This window comes from Micromesistius poutassou (assembly GCF_964030765.1).
Source record: "Micromesistius poutassou genome assembly, chromosome: 15".
Lineage (NCBI taxonomy): Eukaryota > Metazoa > Chordata > Actinopteri > Gadiformes > Gadidae > Micromesistius > Micromesistius poutassou.
The window spans coordinates 11,479,556-11,500,281 of NC_140285.1; the positions used below are offsets into that span (position 1 = coordinate 11,479,556).

Genomic DNA, 20,726 nt, shown 5'->3' on the forward strand with positions numbered 1-20,726 from the left:
GAGTTTAGCTGAAGCTCTATTAGCTGCTGGCAGCCATGGAGCTAATCACAAGAGTATAGTCCCACTGGAGATGAGGTGGAAACATTGATGGCATCACAACTCCTGATTGTTCAATGCAGTCATTGTTAAACATGTCAGGCCTACATGAATTGTGTTAAGTAACAAATAACCATTGAACAATATATAAATGATAATGGCTTTGCCAAGAAGGCAGGCCTGGCCCACAGATCAATGCATTAACCAGTTAGAATCTACAAAGTTTGGGAATTTGTCAGCTTGGGAAGATGATTTAAGTTATACAAGTCTCACACAGAGTTCTAAACCATGGGGAACATTCCAGGAAGTAGCCTGTGTGCTGGTTTGTTCTTTAGTGCAGGGTCTGGGTTGGGTGGACCTCTTATATTTAAGACAGATGCAAGTAGGCATTCAGAGAATGAGGCAAAGAGTACACGAAAATGCGATCATATGTTTGTCATCAACAGCTGACAGCTGAATATGAACTGTAAAATGTTAATCCTAAAATGTCTGAAGAATTGGTCCCAAAGCTCTTGCTATCCATTGACCATTTCTATTTCTGAGCCTATTATTCTTGACAAACTTTTCCCATTAAATGCAGGTAAATGCAAATTGTTTTGCAGCTTAATAATTCACACCTTCTTCATCCAAAAGTTCTTCTTTGCCAATACGTATCAATATATATATATATTTTTATGTTGGCTGGGATGTTAGGATTGTTCTATGATCTCATAAAGTACCCTCCCACCATCCTTTAATAACAACACTTTAATGACTCGCCTACAGAAGAAACACCTCCCAAGTTGTAAACTGTGCGAGATTATCTTTAATTATTAGCATGCGTGTGTTGGCGTGCAAAGGGGTTTTCCCTTGCACCATCAGGAAATATTTGCCGTCTGATGTCTCTGATGTTGAACCAGTACTTGTGTCCAGCTGTCATTATCAAAAAAAAGTAGTTTACTTGAAGCATAATGCAGGTTTTTATTGTTGAATAGCCCAATATTAATTATACAAATATTGTTCTGTCATCTTCATTTTATTTTGTAACTAAACCTTTGCACTTGAAGATAAATATTTGAAAAAAAATCTGCCAGGCAAACTCCATGCCTTTGAAATACAGCATTTCAAGAAAAAGTTTCCTCCCTTATCCTATCAGTCACATTATGTTCCCTATGGCTCTCTCGCTGTTTCTCTCTCTGTTTCTCCCTCTCTCTCTCTCTCTCTCTCTCTCTCTCTCTCTCTCTCTCTCTCTCTCTCTCTCTCTCTCTCTCTCTCTCTCTCTCTCTCTCCACCTTTTATTTCTGTTTTGCATTAACATGGTTTTTGACACAACACTACAGGTTTTTGTAAAAGTCTGTTTATAATTCATTATGTCTACAGCACTTTGAGCTCCTCTTGGGAATTGCAATCATTCATTACAATTTGTATTTTTATGGAATCATCAATTAGGTTCAATATGGACATATTTCCATATACTTTTTTAAAAAGGCCTTTCCAAATAAAGAAAATCAATATAATCATTTTTGGCATCTTTTGTATTAAGGAAGAAAGTAAAATATTCTAAAGCCAAACTGAAATGTGATTCCATATGTCAGCACATGTAAATGCCAACATAAGTAGATAAAGATTACTAAAATACCAAAAGAACAACGTCAGAAACTTTACAGTCTGAAACTTTACAGTCTGAAACTTTACAGTCTGAACCTTTACAGTCTGAAACAGATGTTTGTTATGTCAATAGGCCAGCTTTGCGAATCCAATCTCTTTCTGCATTATGTTGCTCTCTCAGGGAATGTTTGGATATGTGGATTCTTGGTTCATTCATTGTCAAGAAATGTTCCACATGTGTAGTCAGGAACCAGTTCCAATATCCAATCGACTGAGATGGCTGCTGATTAAGGATAAATGACTGACTGATTGACATACTGTACCTATTCAATGGCTTTCAGGTCTCCCGTCAGAAAAAAAACTTTATTAAAGAGTAGTAACTACCCCACACGAGAATGCACAACAGTGTAGGTCTCACACAAAAGTGTCAAAAGTCAATCGGCATAAAATGTTATTAACTCCCAACATTGTTTAGAAAAGTCCATCGAAGCCTATAAAATACTTTAGACATTAGAACATTTCTTGCAATGAAGGCTTCTGCTGTAACCATTGTCAACTGAGGTCAAAAAGCGACAGAGATAGAAGCAGTTGTTTTCATCCCAAAGACTCATATTATCTCCAGAAAACATGCTGAAGCTCAAAATATGAATCATTATAATAATAATCATAATGATGAAGATTACAAGTCGACTGCACTATAAGTCCTCAGTCCTGTCACAGTGGTATCCAAAGAGGCTACCACTTGAGTCTGAAGTGCAATTGAATGAATGAACGAAAAACCAAGTAAAAAATTCCATAAATTCTGTGTAGCTCAATAACCTGCACATTTTGAGCCCAAGACGAGTGGTCATGTTAATGATAAGGCACAAGAGACAGAAGAAAACAAGGTTGTTAAATAGCAGATGTTTGCACCAGGCCCCAGATGGGATTGATATATGCACATGGCTGGAGGTAATATGGTGCAGTGTAAGCACTACATACAAGCGGAAAATGCACAGTCCTTAATAGGACAGACTTAAACTGCTGCTGGGAAGAGGTGGAGGTGGAGGGGGTATGGGGGGTGGGTATTTACTGCAACACACCATAACATCTTAGTCAGTTTGTGGAACCCAAAGACTAAGAGAGGAGAGAAAGCAAGATCACAGCTGAACAAACAACTAACAACAAACAACTGTAAGTATATATACATTGAGCAGAGTTTCCAACTATATTATGACATGAGCAAAAATTAGCAAATCTAAACTATCAATCAAACCATGGATCACAAATTGTTTTTTTTCCGGTTGTGAGCTACTTGTGAGAAGGAAGATTAATTTTCCTTTGCCCTCCTCACTGCTCACTCCCCTCGTACCTCACCCTGACGCCCTCACCCCGCCACCCGCCATGGACCTCACCCACTCCATCCCCACCTGAATACACCTTCCACCTCTTGAGACCATGCGGGCTGCAGTGCTCCTCGTCGCGGTGTGTCTGCTGGACCTGAGCTCGGCTCAGGGGTTCAGCCAGTTGCAGTGGCTGGCCCAGCTACGGAGCCGCTGGCGCCGGCCTCAAGCCCTTTGGGCCAACGGCCATGACCAAGACTGTCCCCTGGAGTGTGACTGTCCAGCCAAGTTCCCTGCCGCCATGTACTGCCACGGTCGCAAGCTGCACCACGTGCCCTATGTCCCCTCACACATCAAGTATGTCTACCTGCAGAGGAACGAGATCACAGGCATCCAGGACGGGGTCTTTGACAACGCCACCAACTTGGTCTGGCTGGTGCTGTTTGAGAACCGCCTCAACTCTGACAAGATCGGAAAGAACGTATTCGGCAAGCTGAGGCAACTAGAACGCCTCTACTTGGATCACAACGAGCTGAGCCGAGTCCCGTCTAACCTGCCCAAGTCCATCAAGGAGCTCCGCCTGGGCCACAACCAGATCTCCAAGATCCAGGCGGAGACCTTCGAGGGGATGACCGAGTTGGCCAGTCTTCAGCTCCACGCCAACGCCATCGAGGATGCCGGAGGGGCGTTCAAGGGGCTGAAGTCTCTGGCCATATTGGACATGAGGAAGAACAACCTTCGCAAGGTGCCCACGAGCCTTCCGGAGAGGCTTCACCAGCTTTATCTGGGCTCTAATAAGATAGAGAGCGTTCCTGCCAACTTTCTGAGCATGCATCCCAAATTGCAGTTCTTAAGGTTGAGCAGTAACATGCTAACAGATGAGGGTATTCCGTCCACTGTGTTTAATGTGAGCACGCTGGTTGAGCTCGACCTTTCCCACAACAAACTGGAAAGGATCCCCATGTTGAGTAGGGACCTGGAATACCTCTACCTACAGGCCAATCGTATAAAAGGTAGGTTCATGCATCAGTTTAAGATTTTTGATTATTCGTAGTAGGATGCCATCTCAATATAATAATACCAATAACACTACTACTACTACTGATAATAATACTTATACGACTACTAATACAACTACTACTACTACTACTTCTTATAATAATAATAATAATAATAATAATAATAATAATAATAATAATAATAATAACATTGATAATAATATATGGCAAATAACATTTATCTTTTTTGAAACATTAAAAAATAGCTTTTACAGATCGACAAACCATTCCATGTTTTTCTTTTTCTCTTTCTCTTTACTTTCAGAGTTCTCTTTGAGCAGTTTTTGCAGTGTGGTAGACATGACCAACTACTCAAAGTTGAGGGTGCTGCGTTTGGATGCAAATAAGATTAGTGCCAGAGACATTCCAACTGAAGCCGTCTACTGTTTGCGCCTCGCTGCCTCTATAAATGTTTAGAATCTTCTATCATATCTCATCAATTTATCTCTGGAGATATGTCCCAAGGTAACCCTTGCCTTCTATAAAAGCCTCTATCATGAATTGATTTAGGACCACATTACGTCTTTTGAACTGAATCCCAGTTGTGTTTTAGATGTTTTCTGACTTTGTTTTTCTGTTTTTCTGTATGCCACATAAAAGCCATAACTAAGTAAGTTAAATCAAGTGTGTAATTCAGAAAATTGTTTTTCAAATGTTCTTGTCTTCACAAGTTAAAATGTCCCCAGTCATAACTGATTGTGAAATGGTGATGGAACTTTTGGTCCCTTTGCTTCCATCCTGTGGAGTAAAACAGTCTTACAGCAGGAAAGGAATGAACTGATGATTCTCATTAGCTTGTTTAAAGGGAAGAGAAATGTGCTGTGAAGGCTACTTTCTGTCTTTTAAATATTACTCACAGCTCTTGTTCAAAATTTAACAAAGTTTCTTCAATAAACCTCTGAATGGTATATCCATTTAAAGAATATAGCCTAAAAGTAAACCAATTGATCTGTGTGCGATTATAAATGACACATTTAATAACTATTATGCAAATGTTCATGTTTTTCTCTCTCTAAATGGAGTAACCATGTGTCTATGCAAATACAAAGCATGTGTAGAGCCCTTGGATAGCACCATCAATATAAATATCTGACACAGCCAATTGTTCTCTTTGTTGTGGTAAGCCTAATCTTAAAAACAGCTTGTGGTTCACAACGCACTCCAAGTGAGAAAGGTAGAGAGAGAGGAAAGAGCGACTGAGCAAGAAATAAAGAAAGAACGAAAGATAGAAGGAAGAAAGAAATCAAATAAGAAAAACAAGAAAAGAATAGCTTTCTTTCAGAACACTCTTAACTGTTTTTGGGTAACTTCCAATTCTTTTTTTTTTCTCAAATAGTTGGGAACCATGACAAGGGTGGGTTGTTTTCTGTTACACACATGCCTTTAATCTGCTGTAGAAAATTACCAAAATTAAAAAATAGGAAATTTAAATAGATCACCATATTAAAAGTAGAAATATTGCTATATTTCTACTTTTAATATGGTGATCTGTTTTAATAGATCTATAGAACTATACTTATTTACAATGATCAGTAGTCTTGGAAGTATTTTTACAAAAAATACAAAAAAGTATTTTTGGACTTTAAGGATTTGTATTGTGACAGAGATAAAATATAGGTCTTAGGCCCCACACATGCACATGATCACACGTAGCAGCCATTTCCACAAAAAGGTAAGGGATGTAATCTTCTGGGATACACATGTCATGCTATCACTATACGCAATGTAATACTCACCTGTCAGAAAGACAGCATTATTCGCACCTTTAAGGTCTAGCCAAGAATTAGAAACGCCACATTCCATTATTTTTTACTACCTTTAATTACATGATGTATTGCTACCAGGCTTTGATAATGTTTTACGTAATCCAAAGTATTAAACATTCAATACAAAGTTGAATAATATGTTTTGTTTTATTTCCTTATAGCCAGAATGTTGAGGTTATTCCCCAGAATCTTTTTAAGAGGATGATAAAACCTTGGGTGACATTATTTTTGGCACAGTAGGCCTACTATCTGAAAAAGGCCCACTTGTTTGAAGATTAGCTTGAGCTTTGAAAGTCTTATGAAATGGAAAGTTAAACCAACAGGCAATAAAAGGATCATGACCTTAACAACTCTACTAGTGTTAGTAGATCGGATGTCTCAAAGGGATTTTGTTGGGTGTCCCATTTGAATCCCACTGCTATCAAAGCGTTTGCAGAGGTAATTTAATATGGATTTTTAATGTATCAATAGATTATTATTATTATACAGACAATTTTAACATATTAACATAATAAATTAGTGGTTGAAACATTTGGGAAACAGCTTTAGGGAAACTTGTTCAACATAGATAACTAATGTAAAAATAAATATTTTGTTTCTCAAGTAAATAGAAAAATATAAGCCATGGATACAGCATAAACATGAATATACATACACATTATTCTAAATCAAAACTCTTGCTTTCACTTAAAGCCAAGCTCTGATGACATATGGTTCAGATGGTACATTATACATATGCAAATATGTTAACTCTTTTGTCCTTGATCAATCGAATGTCCAACTTCATGTGTTCGTCATACACTGCTCAATTCATGTGCTGTCATCGCCTGATGAAAAAAATCAAATGCATAGACTTGAAACAGATTAGATTCATGAATCAAAGTCAATATATATTCCCACTGCTCTCTCAGGCCAAAGCCACTGCCCCAAAACAAAACCAAAATGCTTCTAAAAATGTTTTGCCTAGCCTACCTTTAAGTTCTGGGAGCTACTCACATTATCATGCCTCCAGGACTGTGGTCTGCATCTCTCTGCTGAATCTACACACCAGACCAATGGAAGAAAAAGGGTGAGAGATTCTGAACAGAGAAGGATGCCTGCTACTTTAAAATGAAACCAAATATTTTCTGACCTTTGAACTCTCTGTCATGGGTAACACATTTGGTTTGGAAAGAACACAAATTGAAACCAGTCTTTTTCCTTAGTGCTTATGTTTGGTATACTGAGAAATCCAGATGTTATTTGTTCTGTGCAGTAAAATGGCAATGAGGTGGCGGTTTTTATTGTTTCTTATCCAAGCTATTTTCATAGGTTACCGCTGAATGCTTTCTAATTGGTCTATAGGGGAAGGCTGAGCAGTGAAAATCGCTTCATCTGATATCATCTGATACTTTGATAATCAGACTTTTTACTTAAGATTGCCTTTACATTTAAGATAATGGGGCAGAAACATGTTTTATGCAGTAAAAGCAACATTAATAGCTTGCTTCTGCCAAAGAATATGAACAATATACATAATGGTCCTCATTTATATATATATATATATATATATATATATACATATACTCTGAGATATACAGAGAACATACAAGAGAGCACTTTTGAATGTATGGACAGTACATAATTGTAATAAATAACACCTTACAATAGGGGTACATTAATTAACCATTTATTAAGATGAGTTAATACAGCATTAGCAGGGTTAGTGTAACTTGATAAAGGTTAACCCAAACCCTATTAAATATTGTACGAATGTTTACCTTAGTTTACATGAACACCATAACCATAGGTAAAGTCGCAATGTGTAACATTGAACAGTCAAACAGATTAGCACTAAATTCATGAATCCCTACAGTAATATTTAGAAGGAGCACTTAACGCTAGGGCAGGCAATTTGAACAAAGTCAACTCGATTTTCAAAGTATATAAAAAAAATAAAAAATAAAAACAATACTCCCTTCAGACCACCCTCCAAAGCCACTCCCCCAAAACAAAACAAAAAATGGTAATAAAAAAAGAAAAAACCTAACCCTAACCCTACCCTACCAAGCTAAGTTCAGAGATAGGCTACTCACATTATCATGCCTCCAGGACTGTGGTCCGCGTGTCTCCGCCGAATCTACACACCAGACCGATGGAAGAAAAAGGGGGTGAGATTCTGAACAGAGGATGCCTGCTACTTCAAAATATTTTCTGATATTTGATATTATGATATTTGATACTGTGTCATGGGGAAGAAAAATGATTTAGGAAGAACACAAATTGAAACCAGTCTTTTTCCTTCAAGCTTATGTTTAGTATACTGAGAAATCCGGATTAAATGAATTCTCTGCAGTTAAATGGCAACGAGGTGGCTCGGTTTTCATTGTTTCTTTGCTCCGGTTCCAAGCTATTTTCATAAGTTACCACCGAATGCTTTGAAATTGCCTACATGGGGAAGGCTGAACAATGTTAGATTGAAGTAAAGGCATCATTAACAGCTAGTTAACATTGTATTCAGAATGAAAAACCTCAATAACAGTGTTACTTGGCTGGCTGAGTGGTGTGAGTGATTGAGGGGAGTGTTGATAGTAAGATTCTTGTAAACAAAGAGAGACTGGCCAGCATTTTTTATTTGAAGAACATCAGTAATAATAGGATTCCATTTAATGGATTTAGTTATTGAAATCAATATTGATCAACATTACAGATATTTTTTGCCAATTTTAAGCTGCACGCTAGATCAAATGTCATTGTGACTTAAACATGAATAAGCTACCATTAGAAATCATGAACAACATTAGTAAATGATTACTAAACCATTATCTAACTGTTAATTAACTCTAAGTTAATGCTTATAAATGCATTAAAGTGTTACAAATGATTGACAAAACATTGGTATGGTCAGTGGGCTACACAGTCAGAACCTGCCATAATGTTGTCCTTTGCAGAGATGGTGCCGTACCTTTTGTAAGATCATGTACGAGAGGGAGCATGTAAGCAGAATTCCTCCGCAGATGGAAGTGATTATAAAGCCAAGTTTATAAAATTCTGTTTCCAAACGTCTCAGGGACGCGTTCATTGAGTACTTCTCAGCACTGTCTGTGGAAATGTAAGATCACAGACGTCCAAGGTTAGCGAGGTGAGGAGAGGTGGAGAGTCATAGCACACTGAAGCGCAACCTGAAATAAACGTTCTACCTGTTGTAAAGTGGGCGGGGAGCAGGTTTGTAGGTACTTCTGTGCTGACCACAAAGGCCACGGTGTATTCGCTCTCACACTGCCAGTCTACAGGCCCCTCCATGGTGGTCATAAGCTCCCAGTAGACCGACAGCACCCCCAAGGCCCTCCCCAGTGCTTCTAGAGAAAACTGCTGAAAGGACACTTCAAAATGTTCTGGTTTGTCCTAAGAAAATATTTAAATAGAAAAAAAAATCATAATTTTAATTCTTCATCGGGACATTTTCATTGTACGTTCATACAATGCAATTATCTTTTAATAACATAAAAAACAACCACAAGAACAACAAATAAAATTAGTTGTTTAGTTCAAGTAGTAATATTTGAGTAGCTTGGAATCGACCAAAATAGTGGTTAAATAGCAGGCACTTACCTCAACTTCCTCGTTAATCTGAGGAACACATTTCTGGGAGTAAATGTTGAGAATGAGTGCCTTCAGAGACTGAACGTAACCATCATTAACCGAGCCCCTGCCGTACTTGAAGTGGGTCGCGAGCAGCTCCAAGATCCACGGTAAGGCCGCTTTTACGAAGCAACTCTTGCTCTGTTGGTGGTTAATATAAAAATGAAAGCAACGACAGTTCTTCGAAGGCAGACAATCAGTTTGTTAAAAAAAAAAAAAGTATAAATGAAAGGCACCTTACCAAATCCCTCCGCTCTATAAATGTGTACGTAATCATACACCCATTACTAAACTGGTTATCCATCTGTGGAAACACACAGGGGGGTTTCAGTCCTACACTACAGAGGAAAAAATCTGACACACCTTCATAGTTCAACCCAGCCCGGGACAGGGGGTGGTGGATAAAAATGCCATTCATCAATGCCGGCTGAGTAATAGAATCACATACCAGGTGTCTAAGAGTCATGAGGTGCTCTCTGGTTATGGAATGTCTGCAGGGGCCAGGCACCTCACCCATGGTGAGAGGGAAACTCAGGAACACAAGCACACACAGACAATTGACCTGCAACACACAAAGAACAACGCAAAAGCATGGGGTACCCGTCCCAGATGTACAAAGGGGGTCATTTTCGCCTTGAGCGGTGGAAATACCTCACACTATGTACTGTATTTGGAGTATCTTAAAGTATCTTATGTTAGTACTATGACCTACACCTGTGGGGGAAATGTGGTATATATGGGCAAATAAGTGATCGTACAGATCAGTTAATGGGAAACAGGACGGTAGATATAGGCCCAGGGTGAGATGGACAGCCATGTGTTGAGTGAGCATGTGCTATGCTCTACGTTTCGCAAAGCCTCCAGCCGGGATCCTATAGGCCCCTGCGATGTATGTTGTGAAGGAGGCAGAGTGCAGGCCCCTGGAGGTGTGTGAATACCCATTCCATCAGACAGCTGCTCAGGGCTGCCAGGGAACAGTTCCTGGCGTCTCTTCTTCCTGATTGGTACGCGGCAGAACCATATGGAATGTGGATAATAAAGTACATACAAACTCACTATCCCATGCAGTGAAATCTCTCTGGACTCATTCATAAACCACTGGGCGGTTAATGCCCTTGAACAGCTTATGTATGAGGGGACCGACTGGGACAGTTTCCAACACTCTGAAGTCTTTCAATCTTAATTTAACAATGCTGCTTTTGCAATCTGATTTTGGAGATGGAAAGCGGGCACAAAGGATTTCTTTGAAAACAAAGAGGAATTCAAGCAGAGTTTGTCCCTTTCTATTTCTGCTGTGCTTCTTTTCTTTCACATAATGTGTGCACTCTTCAACAGCTATTACTTAGATGCTGAAACTGAAATGTCTGGAAGCCAGTCTCCTTCAAAACTGACATGCTATTTTGATTTGCCTCGCTCTCTCCCACTCTCTCTCTCTCTCTCTCTCTCTCTCTCTCTCTCTGATGTTGAATATTCCATTCTGTGTCAAATTATTTGTTAACGCTTTAAAATATTTATTTCTAGAACGAAACTTTGTTAACCATCAAATCGATGCTTTCTTTGTCCAACGTGTCATTTGTACATTTCTAGATTTTTGATTTACTTTACTGAATAGGTAAAATCCTAATCCAAATTAGGTAAGCCTATCCCTTAGGCTTTCCTTATCAAGTTGCGTGCCTCTTGTGGGATGAAAGTAATTTTGATCACAACCAAGCATACTGAATTACACTGTGGTTAAACTATCATACCAGCACAGTTAGTTTCATAGATAAATATAACTTGGTTGGAATGTGGCATGTAATCATCAATTATGGCCATCAGCTTGAAAAATGGCAAAGCCTTTGACACAGAATCAGAAGCAACCTTGCTTTGTTACCATAACCTCGAAGCCCTTTGGTCCGGTTTCTTTGGTGTTTAAGATAATTATTATTAATAAAAAACTAAAACTAAAATCCATATATATAATATCTTTCATGTGCCACTCCCCAACACTACAGTCCCACCGCTAACTAACTTTCAGGTTAATTGAAATATTTAGTTATATTATATTATTAGAACACTTGGAATGTACATGAAGTGTTCGCAATTGACCATTTTAAGTATATTTAATCTACTTTAATACTATTAAAATACACATCAAATACATTTAGTTTAGACATTAGAGTATGCTATAAAGCACATGTATAGAACATGTAAGTTGATTACATGGTCAATTGTACCAATATAACTACATTCAAAATAAACATCATTGCATCCTTAAATGTACTTAAATATGCTTTCCCTACTACTACTACTACTACTACTACTAATACTACTAATTATATCAACAATGAGAACGGCAGTCTTTACTGTTGTTGAGTGATACCACAGATCATAACTTGAACTGAATGTGCAACACAACTAATAGAACCAGAGGATAAAATGCCTGGACAAAAAGCTCACATTAAACCTCGTGATTTACTTTTCCCATGATATCCAAGATATACTGTCCACATCTAGGTCATCCATAGCACGATTGAACCAGCCTGCACTTTAAAGGTATGCCAACTCACACACACATACGCAAAATAAATTCACACACACACACACACACACACACGCACGCACGCACGCACACACACACACACACACACACACACACACACACACACATACACACACACACACACACACACACACACACACACTTAAATAGACACACAAAGACACATACACAAGCCTCCTTCACTTGTTTTAAAACGTGCTCAGGGACCCTGTGAATAAAAGAAGATTCCCTTACCTTGGTTTTGCTCTGAATCAGGGAGGGCACCAGGCTGGTCATCTGGTATATGTTTGGCAAAGGTCAAGAGCAGACTCCTCTGTCACACACATTGAGGCAGAGAAATACGTTTGTGGTATTTATTCCCACTCGTGGCGAAAGGGAATGCTGTGAAGCAAAACTGACAATACTACATCTGGTGGCGATCCCCCCCTAACATAATGTGCTCCTCCTGCAGACTCAGTTTGCATAGAACAACTCTCCCTGCTGATGGTCCAGCCTGAGACCGCCCACAACTCTCATGTGCTCCACAAATACAATAGTTCAACTGGAAGGCCTGAATTTGTGTCTAGGCTTTTGTCTTTGGGTTGTTAAATACCATACCGTTTCAGGGAAACACATCTACAATGTTCATAGTGATGGGTTGTTTCAGGTCACAATACAAGAGGGAAAGTATTATTAAACCGCCGGGGGATAGAATTTCATATTTTCCACATTCAAACTGTTCTGTAGGCCTGTAGGCCGGCAGTCTATGGTATACGATTTGGCATTGAATAAACCGCATGGATGGTTTCAGATAGAATCTGCAAGTTAAATAGCGATCATTAAACAGTTTCCTAAAGTCACCAAACCATAACTTTAGACTCTGAGAAGGAATTGGAAAATAAATTAAAGTTGTGATGATCAGTTTTGTTTTTGTTTTTTTTCAAAGTTCAAATCAAAGTTTGTCATTTGGAGAATAAGACGCCCTGCTGTTACACAACATCTGTTGAGAACCTTTTAATTAATGCAGGCTTAGGGAAACTCCAGCAGCGGAACTCTGTGAAATATGTGGCATCCACAGATGGACATGGGGTGGGCTATTGGTGCACAGGCGCTGTAAGTTAACATGTGCATGCAGCCACAAATCCTTTGTGGAATGTTATGTATTTATACAAGAAGAATGTAACCTCGCTATGAAATTATCTTCAATTCCATTTGAACTCCCTTTTAGCTAACTACTGTGTGCTCTCCTTGCAAAGCAACTCATCTTGAAATGCAGAACAATGTATCTTTGACAAACTGATTAATCAAATCCTCATTTAGGATTGGGACTGCTGGACATTTCCCTGCAGTCCTAAACAACTCGTTTTTCTTCATTTCTTTGGAAGCTTAACCCAGATGCTTTCTTGATCCAATAGATTGCCTTTTCTTTTTTCGTTTTTTTCATTTTTTTTAATATAGAATTTTATTTTATTCATTTCTAATTTCTAATTTTTAATCCAATGGATTACCTTTTCAAACGCGAAACATCGGCGGATTAAGGTAGTCATGATCTCCTCCTCTACTTTTTGTGTGGCCTCTGCACGCTCTACCAGAAAAAATATAATGAAGTGCCATGTGCAAAGAATGGAAAGAATATTACATGGCCCACACGCACACAATGGGGACACACACACACACACACACACACACACACACACACACACACACACACACACACACACACACACACATTGAGACAGCCTTATGTAAACAGCAATGCCACAGAAAAAGTTGAATTCTTTAATTAAATTAAACATGACAAACAACACGTGGGTTGATGTTATAATACTAGTGAGCCTTTACAATTTTCTCATGTTGCACGATGCTAAGAACTGTCAACTTTCATGCCAATAATGTGGATATTTCTAAACATTTACATACTTTGCACAGAGTTTGGGTTTAATGTATTTCTCATGACATCACAAAACATTTTTGCATAACAATAACAACTATCCAAGGACATTTTTAATTGGTAAAAGATGATTTTTGGTTTGTTTACGCCTGCAACTTGTGTCCTGAAAACAAAAGTGAAAAAAATGTGACGATAAAGTTTCAATAAATCTATTCTGGTCTTCACTTCATGGCATGCTTGCCATCAATAAGAGAGGCAATCAGACAATTCATGGATGTGGCGGGCCATCCTTAAGACCTCAAGGACGCTATCATATGACATTAAGAACACTAACACAATAAAGCCTTGAGCAGACAATGATGGGACATTTAGAGACGGAACAGACAGGACCTCGAGACGGGCAGATTTGGTTGCTTAATAGTTTTGTTATCTCAATCTGGGCCCCCTCACTGCAGATCAAGCAGAAATGAAGTACAATGATCTATCTTTGAACACAGGAATGTTGCATCTTAATGGGATCGGGTTTTGGATGACTTTTTAGATAAAAGGTGGAAATAACAAGGAATTGTAGGGTTGTTGTTTTTTACAGCCCTGCATAACATTTATTGTGAAGTGTAGTCTTGTCTTGGAGATCATACCCCAGATTGCTTTGTATTCAATATGATAATTTATTTGATCATTACCTTATGGTAGCACAAAAGTAATTGAAGCTTAAAATGAAGTGCAAACTGACATGTTCTGTGTGTATGTGTATAATGTGTGTGTCTGAGAGAGAGTGTGTGCAGGCATCAATAATGCTAACAATCAAAATTAATCATTGGCAAAGCATAAAATTTAATCATTAAGATTGAATATCAAAACTTGCAAGTGACTGCCGAACTCTAATAAAAAAAAGGTTGATTTAGTCTGTGCACAAAATGCTTGCTCATTTTGTGGTTATTATGTGTTATTATGCATATTGCATAAATATTATCAAACATTTTGTCATCTACTGTGTTTTGTAAAGGAAATAAGATGGCAAGCCGGTTTTATTCTGCTCCTCTTTTGTTCATGGAGGTCATAGTGAGTCAACATACTGATGACAAACAAGAAAAAGGCCAACTAAAGTTTATTGCTTTCACGTCAGCACAGTTCAGAGGTGGATATTGTTAAATGATATAGATGCAAAATAGTGAAAATCAGCGGAAGCGTACATGACAGAAATGCATATTTGTTATTTGGGCTTTAGTGATACCGCTTGGAAAAAAAACCACAGCTGGTCTTTAAATATCTCTCTCTTCTTTACCGTTGCTTCTTTTAAGGGCCATAAATAGAAGGATGTTATCTCCATCTTCCCCATCCTAATGTAGGGAAGGAAGTAGAGTTGATCCTAGGTGTTCATAAAGGCGAGTGAGTCTGAGGACAGATGCGTAGGGTATAGGGCCTGAGATCAGACAGCATACTGGAAAGTAAGGAGATAACCAGAAAGGACAAGGGGAGGAGGGGGAGAGACAGAGGTGGCCAGGACAGATTGCAGAGAGGGGTGGCTTTGAGTTTGTTATCAGACTGCTGTAGCAAAGCCTATTCGGTTGTTTTCCCGATCAAACTCTGTGTAGTAGCGTGCAATGAAATTGGCTCCCAGAATCCAAATGGGGCCTGTAGGGGGCGGCACGTCGAGCCCTCTGAAGGTGACGGTGCACACGTCTCCCTCCAACTGGGTGTGCTGAAAACACAATGTTTCATTTAGAAATACAATGTTTTCAGATAAATGCAGGACAAAAAATAGAGTGTGTTTATTTTATAACCGGCATGTGGCTGATTTAACATAGAAACCTCTTTGTGTTTAGCTCCACCGTGCCTACCTTGCGGCTAGCGCTTACCCATAAGATGTAATCCTCGTGACTGAGTTCGTACTCTTGGCCACCCAGATGAAAAGTCACAGAAGGTAAAGTCTTCACCAGTTCACAGTTCACTTTGTACTGGAAAACAGACAGAAGCGGATTTAACTATGAACGGCCATCTGTTAATATTTTTGCCAGTGTGTGTGTGAGTGTGTGTGATGGATGGAGGATGCGTCACTTGAGTTACAACTCACGCCACTTTCATCCAGCTGAGCTCCAATCGTTGTCATCAGCTCTGACACAGAGGAGGCGGGCCCTGTTATGTAGGAGGAGCCTGTGTCAATCACAGCAGTGCAGCCCTCCACGCAGAACATGATCCTGTCGCCCACAGATACACTGGAAGAAGGAATAAAACAAGAGTTAAGTTCCCACTATGAGAACACACATACAGTCATTCATGTATATTCACAACCAATATGCAATGCATCAAAATAATCTTACCCTTTCATGGTCACTTCCCACTTTCCCATCTCCTCTGTGGCCACATAGTTGAAGGTTCCAGTGTAGTAGTCTGGGTCCGTGCCTCCCAGCACCAGCTCACCACCAGGGGAGTGCTGTGGGTCCCTGGAAAAGAACCACCCTCAACAAATTAACCAATCAATCAATCAACCAATCAGTGAGTCTGTCCATCTGTCTGTTTGTCTGTCCATTCATCTGCCCGGCCATCTTTCTGTCTGATTGCTTATTTGTCCATCTCTCTGCCCACGCTCCTCCCACACCCATCCTGCCGCCCACTCCCCCACTCCCCCACCCACCCCTCCACTCCCCCACCCAGCCACCGACTCCCCCACTCCCCCACCCAGCCACCGACTCCCCCACTCCCCCATCCATCCACCGACTCCCCCACTCCCCCACTCCCCCACCCACTCCCCCACCCACTCCCCCACCCACTCCCCCACCCAGCCACCCAGCCACCCACTCCCCTAGCCACTCCCCAACTCCCCCAGCCACCTGCTGTAGTAGACGGAGAACACCTCCTCCTTGAGGATGTGCTGGGACATGATGCCGTCGAACACGGGGGTGATGCCGTCGATGGCCACGTTGGGGTAGCCCATCCCCAGCACGCCGTCGAACTTGGCGAAGATGAAGGGCATGGCGGACAGAGCGGTGGCCTCGGCGAACACCTGGACTACAGGAATGCCGCCGATCTGTGAGGGGGGGGAACTGCAAGGCATCAGTGATTGTTGGCCGGGACGGATCGCACGCCTGAGGCACAGCCCAGCGATCGCCGTCACAATGTTATGGGAAAGGTGCGTCTGTTGCGGGTTAGGCTGTTCACACACACATGCTTGAGTGCATTTGTTTTCAAACTCACCACGACCACATCCTCACTCAGGAATCCTCTGACGGTGCCAGAGGCGTACTGGATGGAGAAGCCCGTTCCGTTGTCGATGTGAGTCCGAGATCTGGAGCCATCGTACCTGTTGTGCGTAACTGAGAGTGATTCAAAATGGTGAGTGAGTGAGTAGGAATTATGTCTTTTTCCCGTCAGACACATTTTGGTAGATGTGGGTTTTTGCGTATGTGTTCATGTATGTGTGTGTGTGTGTGTGTGTGTGTGTGTGTGTGTGTGTGTGTGTGTGTGTGTGTGTGTGTGTGTGTGTGTGTGTGGATGGCTGTATAATAGTATGATATGGACTCCAGTAAACTCACAGCAGGCGGTGGAGAAAGGAGAACAGCTCTGGGAAGGCACCCAGAGGTTGGCCGAACCCGTATCAAACACGACATTAAACATCTGGGCCGGGGAGCCAATGCTGATTTCCCCAAAGTACTGCGTCTGGTAAAAATACATTCAAAATAGAAAAAGAAAGCCATACATGTAAAGCCACAAGTTTACATACCACTGGTTCCAATTGTGCATCCATAATAATAATCTAATAATAATAAACATATAAATATATACTGTATATATACAGTATATATTCGTTGATATTTTTTCATTTGGTATTGCTGATTGTCAACTGTGCTGTCGTACATCCAGGTAGTTGGTCAACGGTGTTGGAGCCGTCCCATTGGTTGGATCGTCTGAGGCCTTCTGGGTCAGTAGAGGGGTCACCTGGTCCAGAGCGAAGCCCAGCTCCCTCATGTTCTCTCTGATGGACGGCATCTTCTTCAGGGTCACTCTGAAAAACACAGCACATACAATCCCATTGCAAAGTCGATGAGATAAGAACAGTTGTAACTTTTTTTTGTATTTTATTTCTTAATATTGTCTGTTTCTTTAAAGTTGTATTCATTGTTATCGTTTTTAATGTAGACCGCCTGTGTAACAGTTTGACATATATAAAAGATGTAATTAATTTCAGAAATTGTTGACCGTACCTCATTTCACTTGCTTTTGATCAAGTATAAACATATTGCATACAATACATTGCAAACGTATTTTTTAAATGAAAATAGTCTGCCTTCAATTTCCAACATAACTTTTTTACTCAAATGTATCGCTTACTCTGTTTGATAAGGTCCCCTATAAATCTCCTGCGGAAAACAACAATCATCTCAAGAATAAAAACCATAAATTACCGTCGCAAAGCATGGCCGGGGCAACTTGTCAACGACAGCACAGCCGCACACAGCCAGTAACTCCTCATCGGCTCCATGGAGACTCCACGTCAATACAGCACACAAATGAAAGGTCAGCGACGAATGCAAACAACTTTTGACTGTCTTTCCTTGTCCCTAAATGACAGCGAAGGTGTGTCTGTATATTACGGAAAGCACTGCGCTCTCTTTCTACTCTTCCTTGCTAGCATCCAACCTCTACTCTTATATAGCAGATCTGTCCTCTGCTGTGAACTGACCTACTGGCCACTCTACCACAGACCTTTCCCTAGAAGTGACCACTAAGGACCCCCACCCCCACCACACTCACTACCCCACCCACCCCATGTACCCCTCCCCCCCCCCCCCCTGCAGCCCCCCATCCCCTTTGGTCCCACAACCTCTGCTCTGATAAATAGGTCCCAGTAAAAGGTTTGAACTCTGACCTCTAGACAGAATGGGCAGATAGAAAGCAGCGTAGATGATGCAGACTTCTTGAGAAGGTTGAGCCGGTGACGTGGGTCGTTTCCCCTCTCTCTAGGGGGGAGCTTCTCAGGGCAACTTTGAGAAAGTTGGTTTGATTGAGTTGACTTGTCAGGGGTTCCCATAAACTACCGTAATTATACAGAATCCTCCAAACTGTGTGTCTCCTCTTCCCAAGGTTATTTTAGATGCAATCTAACTGGGCTTTGTAGAGATTCCCACATCAACGTCCTCGACATTTCACAAATCAAAGCATTTCTCGTGCTTTATAAGTGCTTTATAAATCAAAGGAAGACTTAAATGCCTTGAAATTTGCCCATTATATAGTAATTGTTTTCCATTTGCAGCAGTGTCTATCAGCCCCGGCCCCTGTTTTTTAACGCCATCTTTTCCCACAGTCACCCATTCCTTATCTGTGGAGAAGACAGTCCTCATGCCTATCAGTTTACACCCCCCCCTCTTAACGCCGCCTAACCCCATCTCGGCTCATTCATCCACTCTCATGTAAATGCATCTGTCTCCAATCCTGGGGTAGGGGAGGGTGATCTGTACCTACGCAGGGAATTTCCCTGAGAAATCCATACACCCTGTGTGCAATTCCCACACTGTATGTCCCCTGTCAGAGTGGGGGGGGGGGGGGCACTGTGCGGATCATCTACTGAAGCTAGGAGATAGAGGGGGTCCACGTCAGTCACCCACACAGCGGGTCGCAGTAGGGGGCCCTGGGGTCAGCCCAGCCAGATATTCCCACTGGCCAATCTGACAGACGGCTGATAGCAGGGTCTGCCGTGGCTTGTTTGAGTTTCCATCTGATGACTTCCTGCAACAGGGCAGGTAGCCTCTTCGTTTTGTTGATTTATCAATGACAACACACACCAGAAATTACAACATGGAATGATTAGGACGCCCTTTGAAAACTGTGATTGTATCTATTTTATTATAATAAGCTATAATAACCTTTGGATAAGGATAACTTTGAGAAATATATCTGACTGTTGACCTGCATGGTAATATGTTAGCCATGGCGTCTCCTTCCCACAGGGCCCGCAGAGATGTTGCTGCAGCCTGCCCTCCAACCTCTGGAGAATGTGGGCTTCACTGGGTGACCATGGGAAACTCAGGGCTGTCTGCCACCAGAGGTGTGTTGACTTTAGATCGACGTGATGGGAAGCCCTGGTCACTCAGCAGGTTCATGACGCAGATGAGCCCCTCTAGCCGCTTATCCTGCGGAGCTCGTTTATACACACAGGGATATTGCAGGCCCTCATGTGGAAAAAAGGTGCAAACAGACCAAAAAAAACAACAAATGAGCCCTTATGATTCCTCAAGAGCTTCATGTAGGTAGGCTGTCATCTGTCATCGATCTGCATGAAGAGGATTGGAAACAGACCAGTGGTGGTCTGGGCCAACTCAAAATACGAGGAGCTACTCAGCAGTCCCGGCTCTGAACCCACTCACAGCCTTCCGCCGGCTGCTGGCTGCTCTAGAAACTGGATGGTAAACGGTGACAGGGAATTGCTTTTATTGAACTAAGATCTTCCATTTTCCAGTGGGGTGAAGTTTCCACAAGAGAATGAGAGAGGTATTGGTTTGCCAATTTTGTTGCTCTGAGACTGGACCACAAGTGAAGGAGAAATAACGCTGTGATACCATCTAGAGGCAACATTCTAGTGTTACATTTCACAAATCAGCATCATCAACATGTCATCAACATTTCTTATAATTATATAATTATAAGAAAATATTTGCATACAGATAATGCCTGCTTGTTTTATTCATGGGAAATTCTTCTTTTACCTCCTTAGTTTTAGTTGGACATTGCTATGTTAGTGTTGTCATGGAAAACCACAGATTTGAATTAATTTGCAGAGCGCAAAATCCCTATTGGTTTTTATGTAATTAGAAAGGTCATGGGTAAATCGATTTTTAAGTTATATACATGAGATCTTCACAGTTTCTGATGAATCTTGATTTATTTTGGTTTATTAGTTTCTTTTTCATCATTGCCATTTTCGGCTTT

At 40.9% G+C, this 20,726-nt stretch overlaps 3 protein-coding genes across 3 annotated transcripts; 1 reads left to right on the plus strand and 2 right to left on the minus strand.

Annotated features, from left to right (window-relative positions):
* Nucleotides 1–3,060: 3,060 nt before the first annotated feature.
* fmodb (fibromodulin b) lies at nucleotides 3,061–4,420 on the plus strand (the record flags this gene model as incomplete). Its single annotated transcript, XM_084479651.1, has 2 exons — nucleotides 3,061–3,958; nucleotides 4,269–4,420. The coding sequence occupies 2 exons, from the start codon at nucleotides 3,061–3,063 to the stop codon at nucleotides 4,418–4,420; spliced, it is 1,050 nt and encodes a 349-aa protein (XP_084335777.1).
* A 2,349-nt stretch (nucleotides 4,421–6,769) lies between these two features.
* csf1b (colony stimulating factor 1b (macrophage)) lies at nucleotides 6,770–10,332 on the minus strand (the record flags this gene model as incomplete). Its single annotated transcript, XM_084479839.1, has 8 exons — nucleotides 6,770–6,809; nucleotides 7,845–7,888; nucleotides 8,714–8,850; nucleotides 8,949–9,153; nucleotides 9,361–9,531; nucleotides 9,632–9,694; nucleotides 9,839–10,023; nucleotides 10,329–10,332. 8 exons carry the CDS (start codon nucleotides 10,330–10,332, stop codon nucleotides 6,770–6,772), a joined length of 849 nt encoding a protein of 282 aa, XP_084335965.1.
* A 5,010-nt stretch (nucleotides 10,333–15,342) lies between these two features.
* ren (renin) lies at nucleotides 15,343–18,282 on the minus strand (the record flags this gene model as incomplete). The annotated part of the gene is made up of 9 exons (XM_084479409.1): nucleotides 15,343–15,504; nucleotides 15,662–15,760; nucleotides 15,877–16,018; nucleotides 16,124–16,246; nucleotides 16,634–16,830; nucleotides 16,998–17,116; nucleotides 17,336–17,459; nucleotides 17,658–17,805; nucleotides 18,206–18,282. The coding sequence occupies 9 exons, from the start codon at nucleotides 18,280–18,282 to the stop codon at nucleotides 15,343–15,345; spliced, it is 1,191 nt and encodes a 396-aa protein (XP_084335535.1).
* Between the last annotated feature and the right edge of the window lie 2,444 nt (nucleotides 18,283–20,726).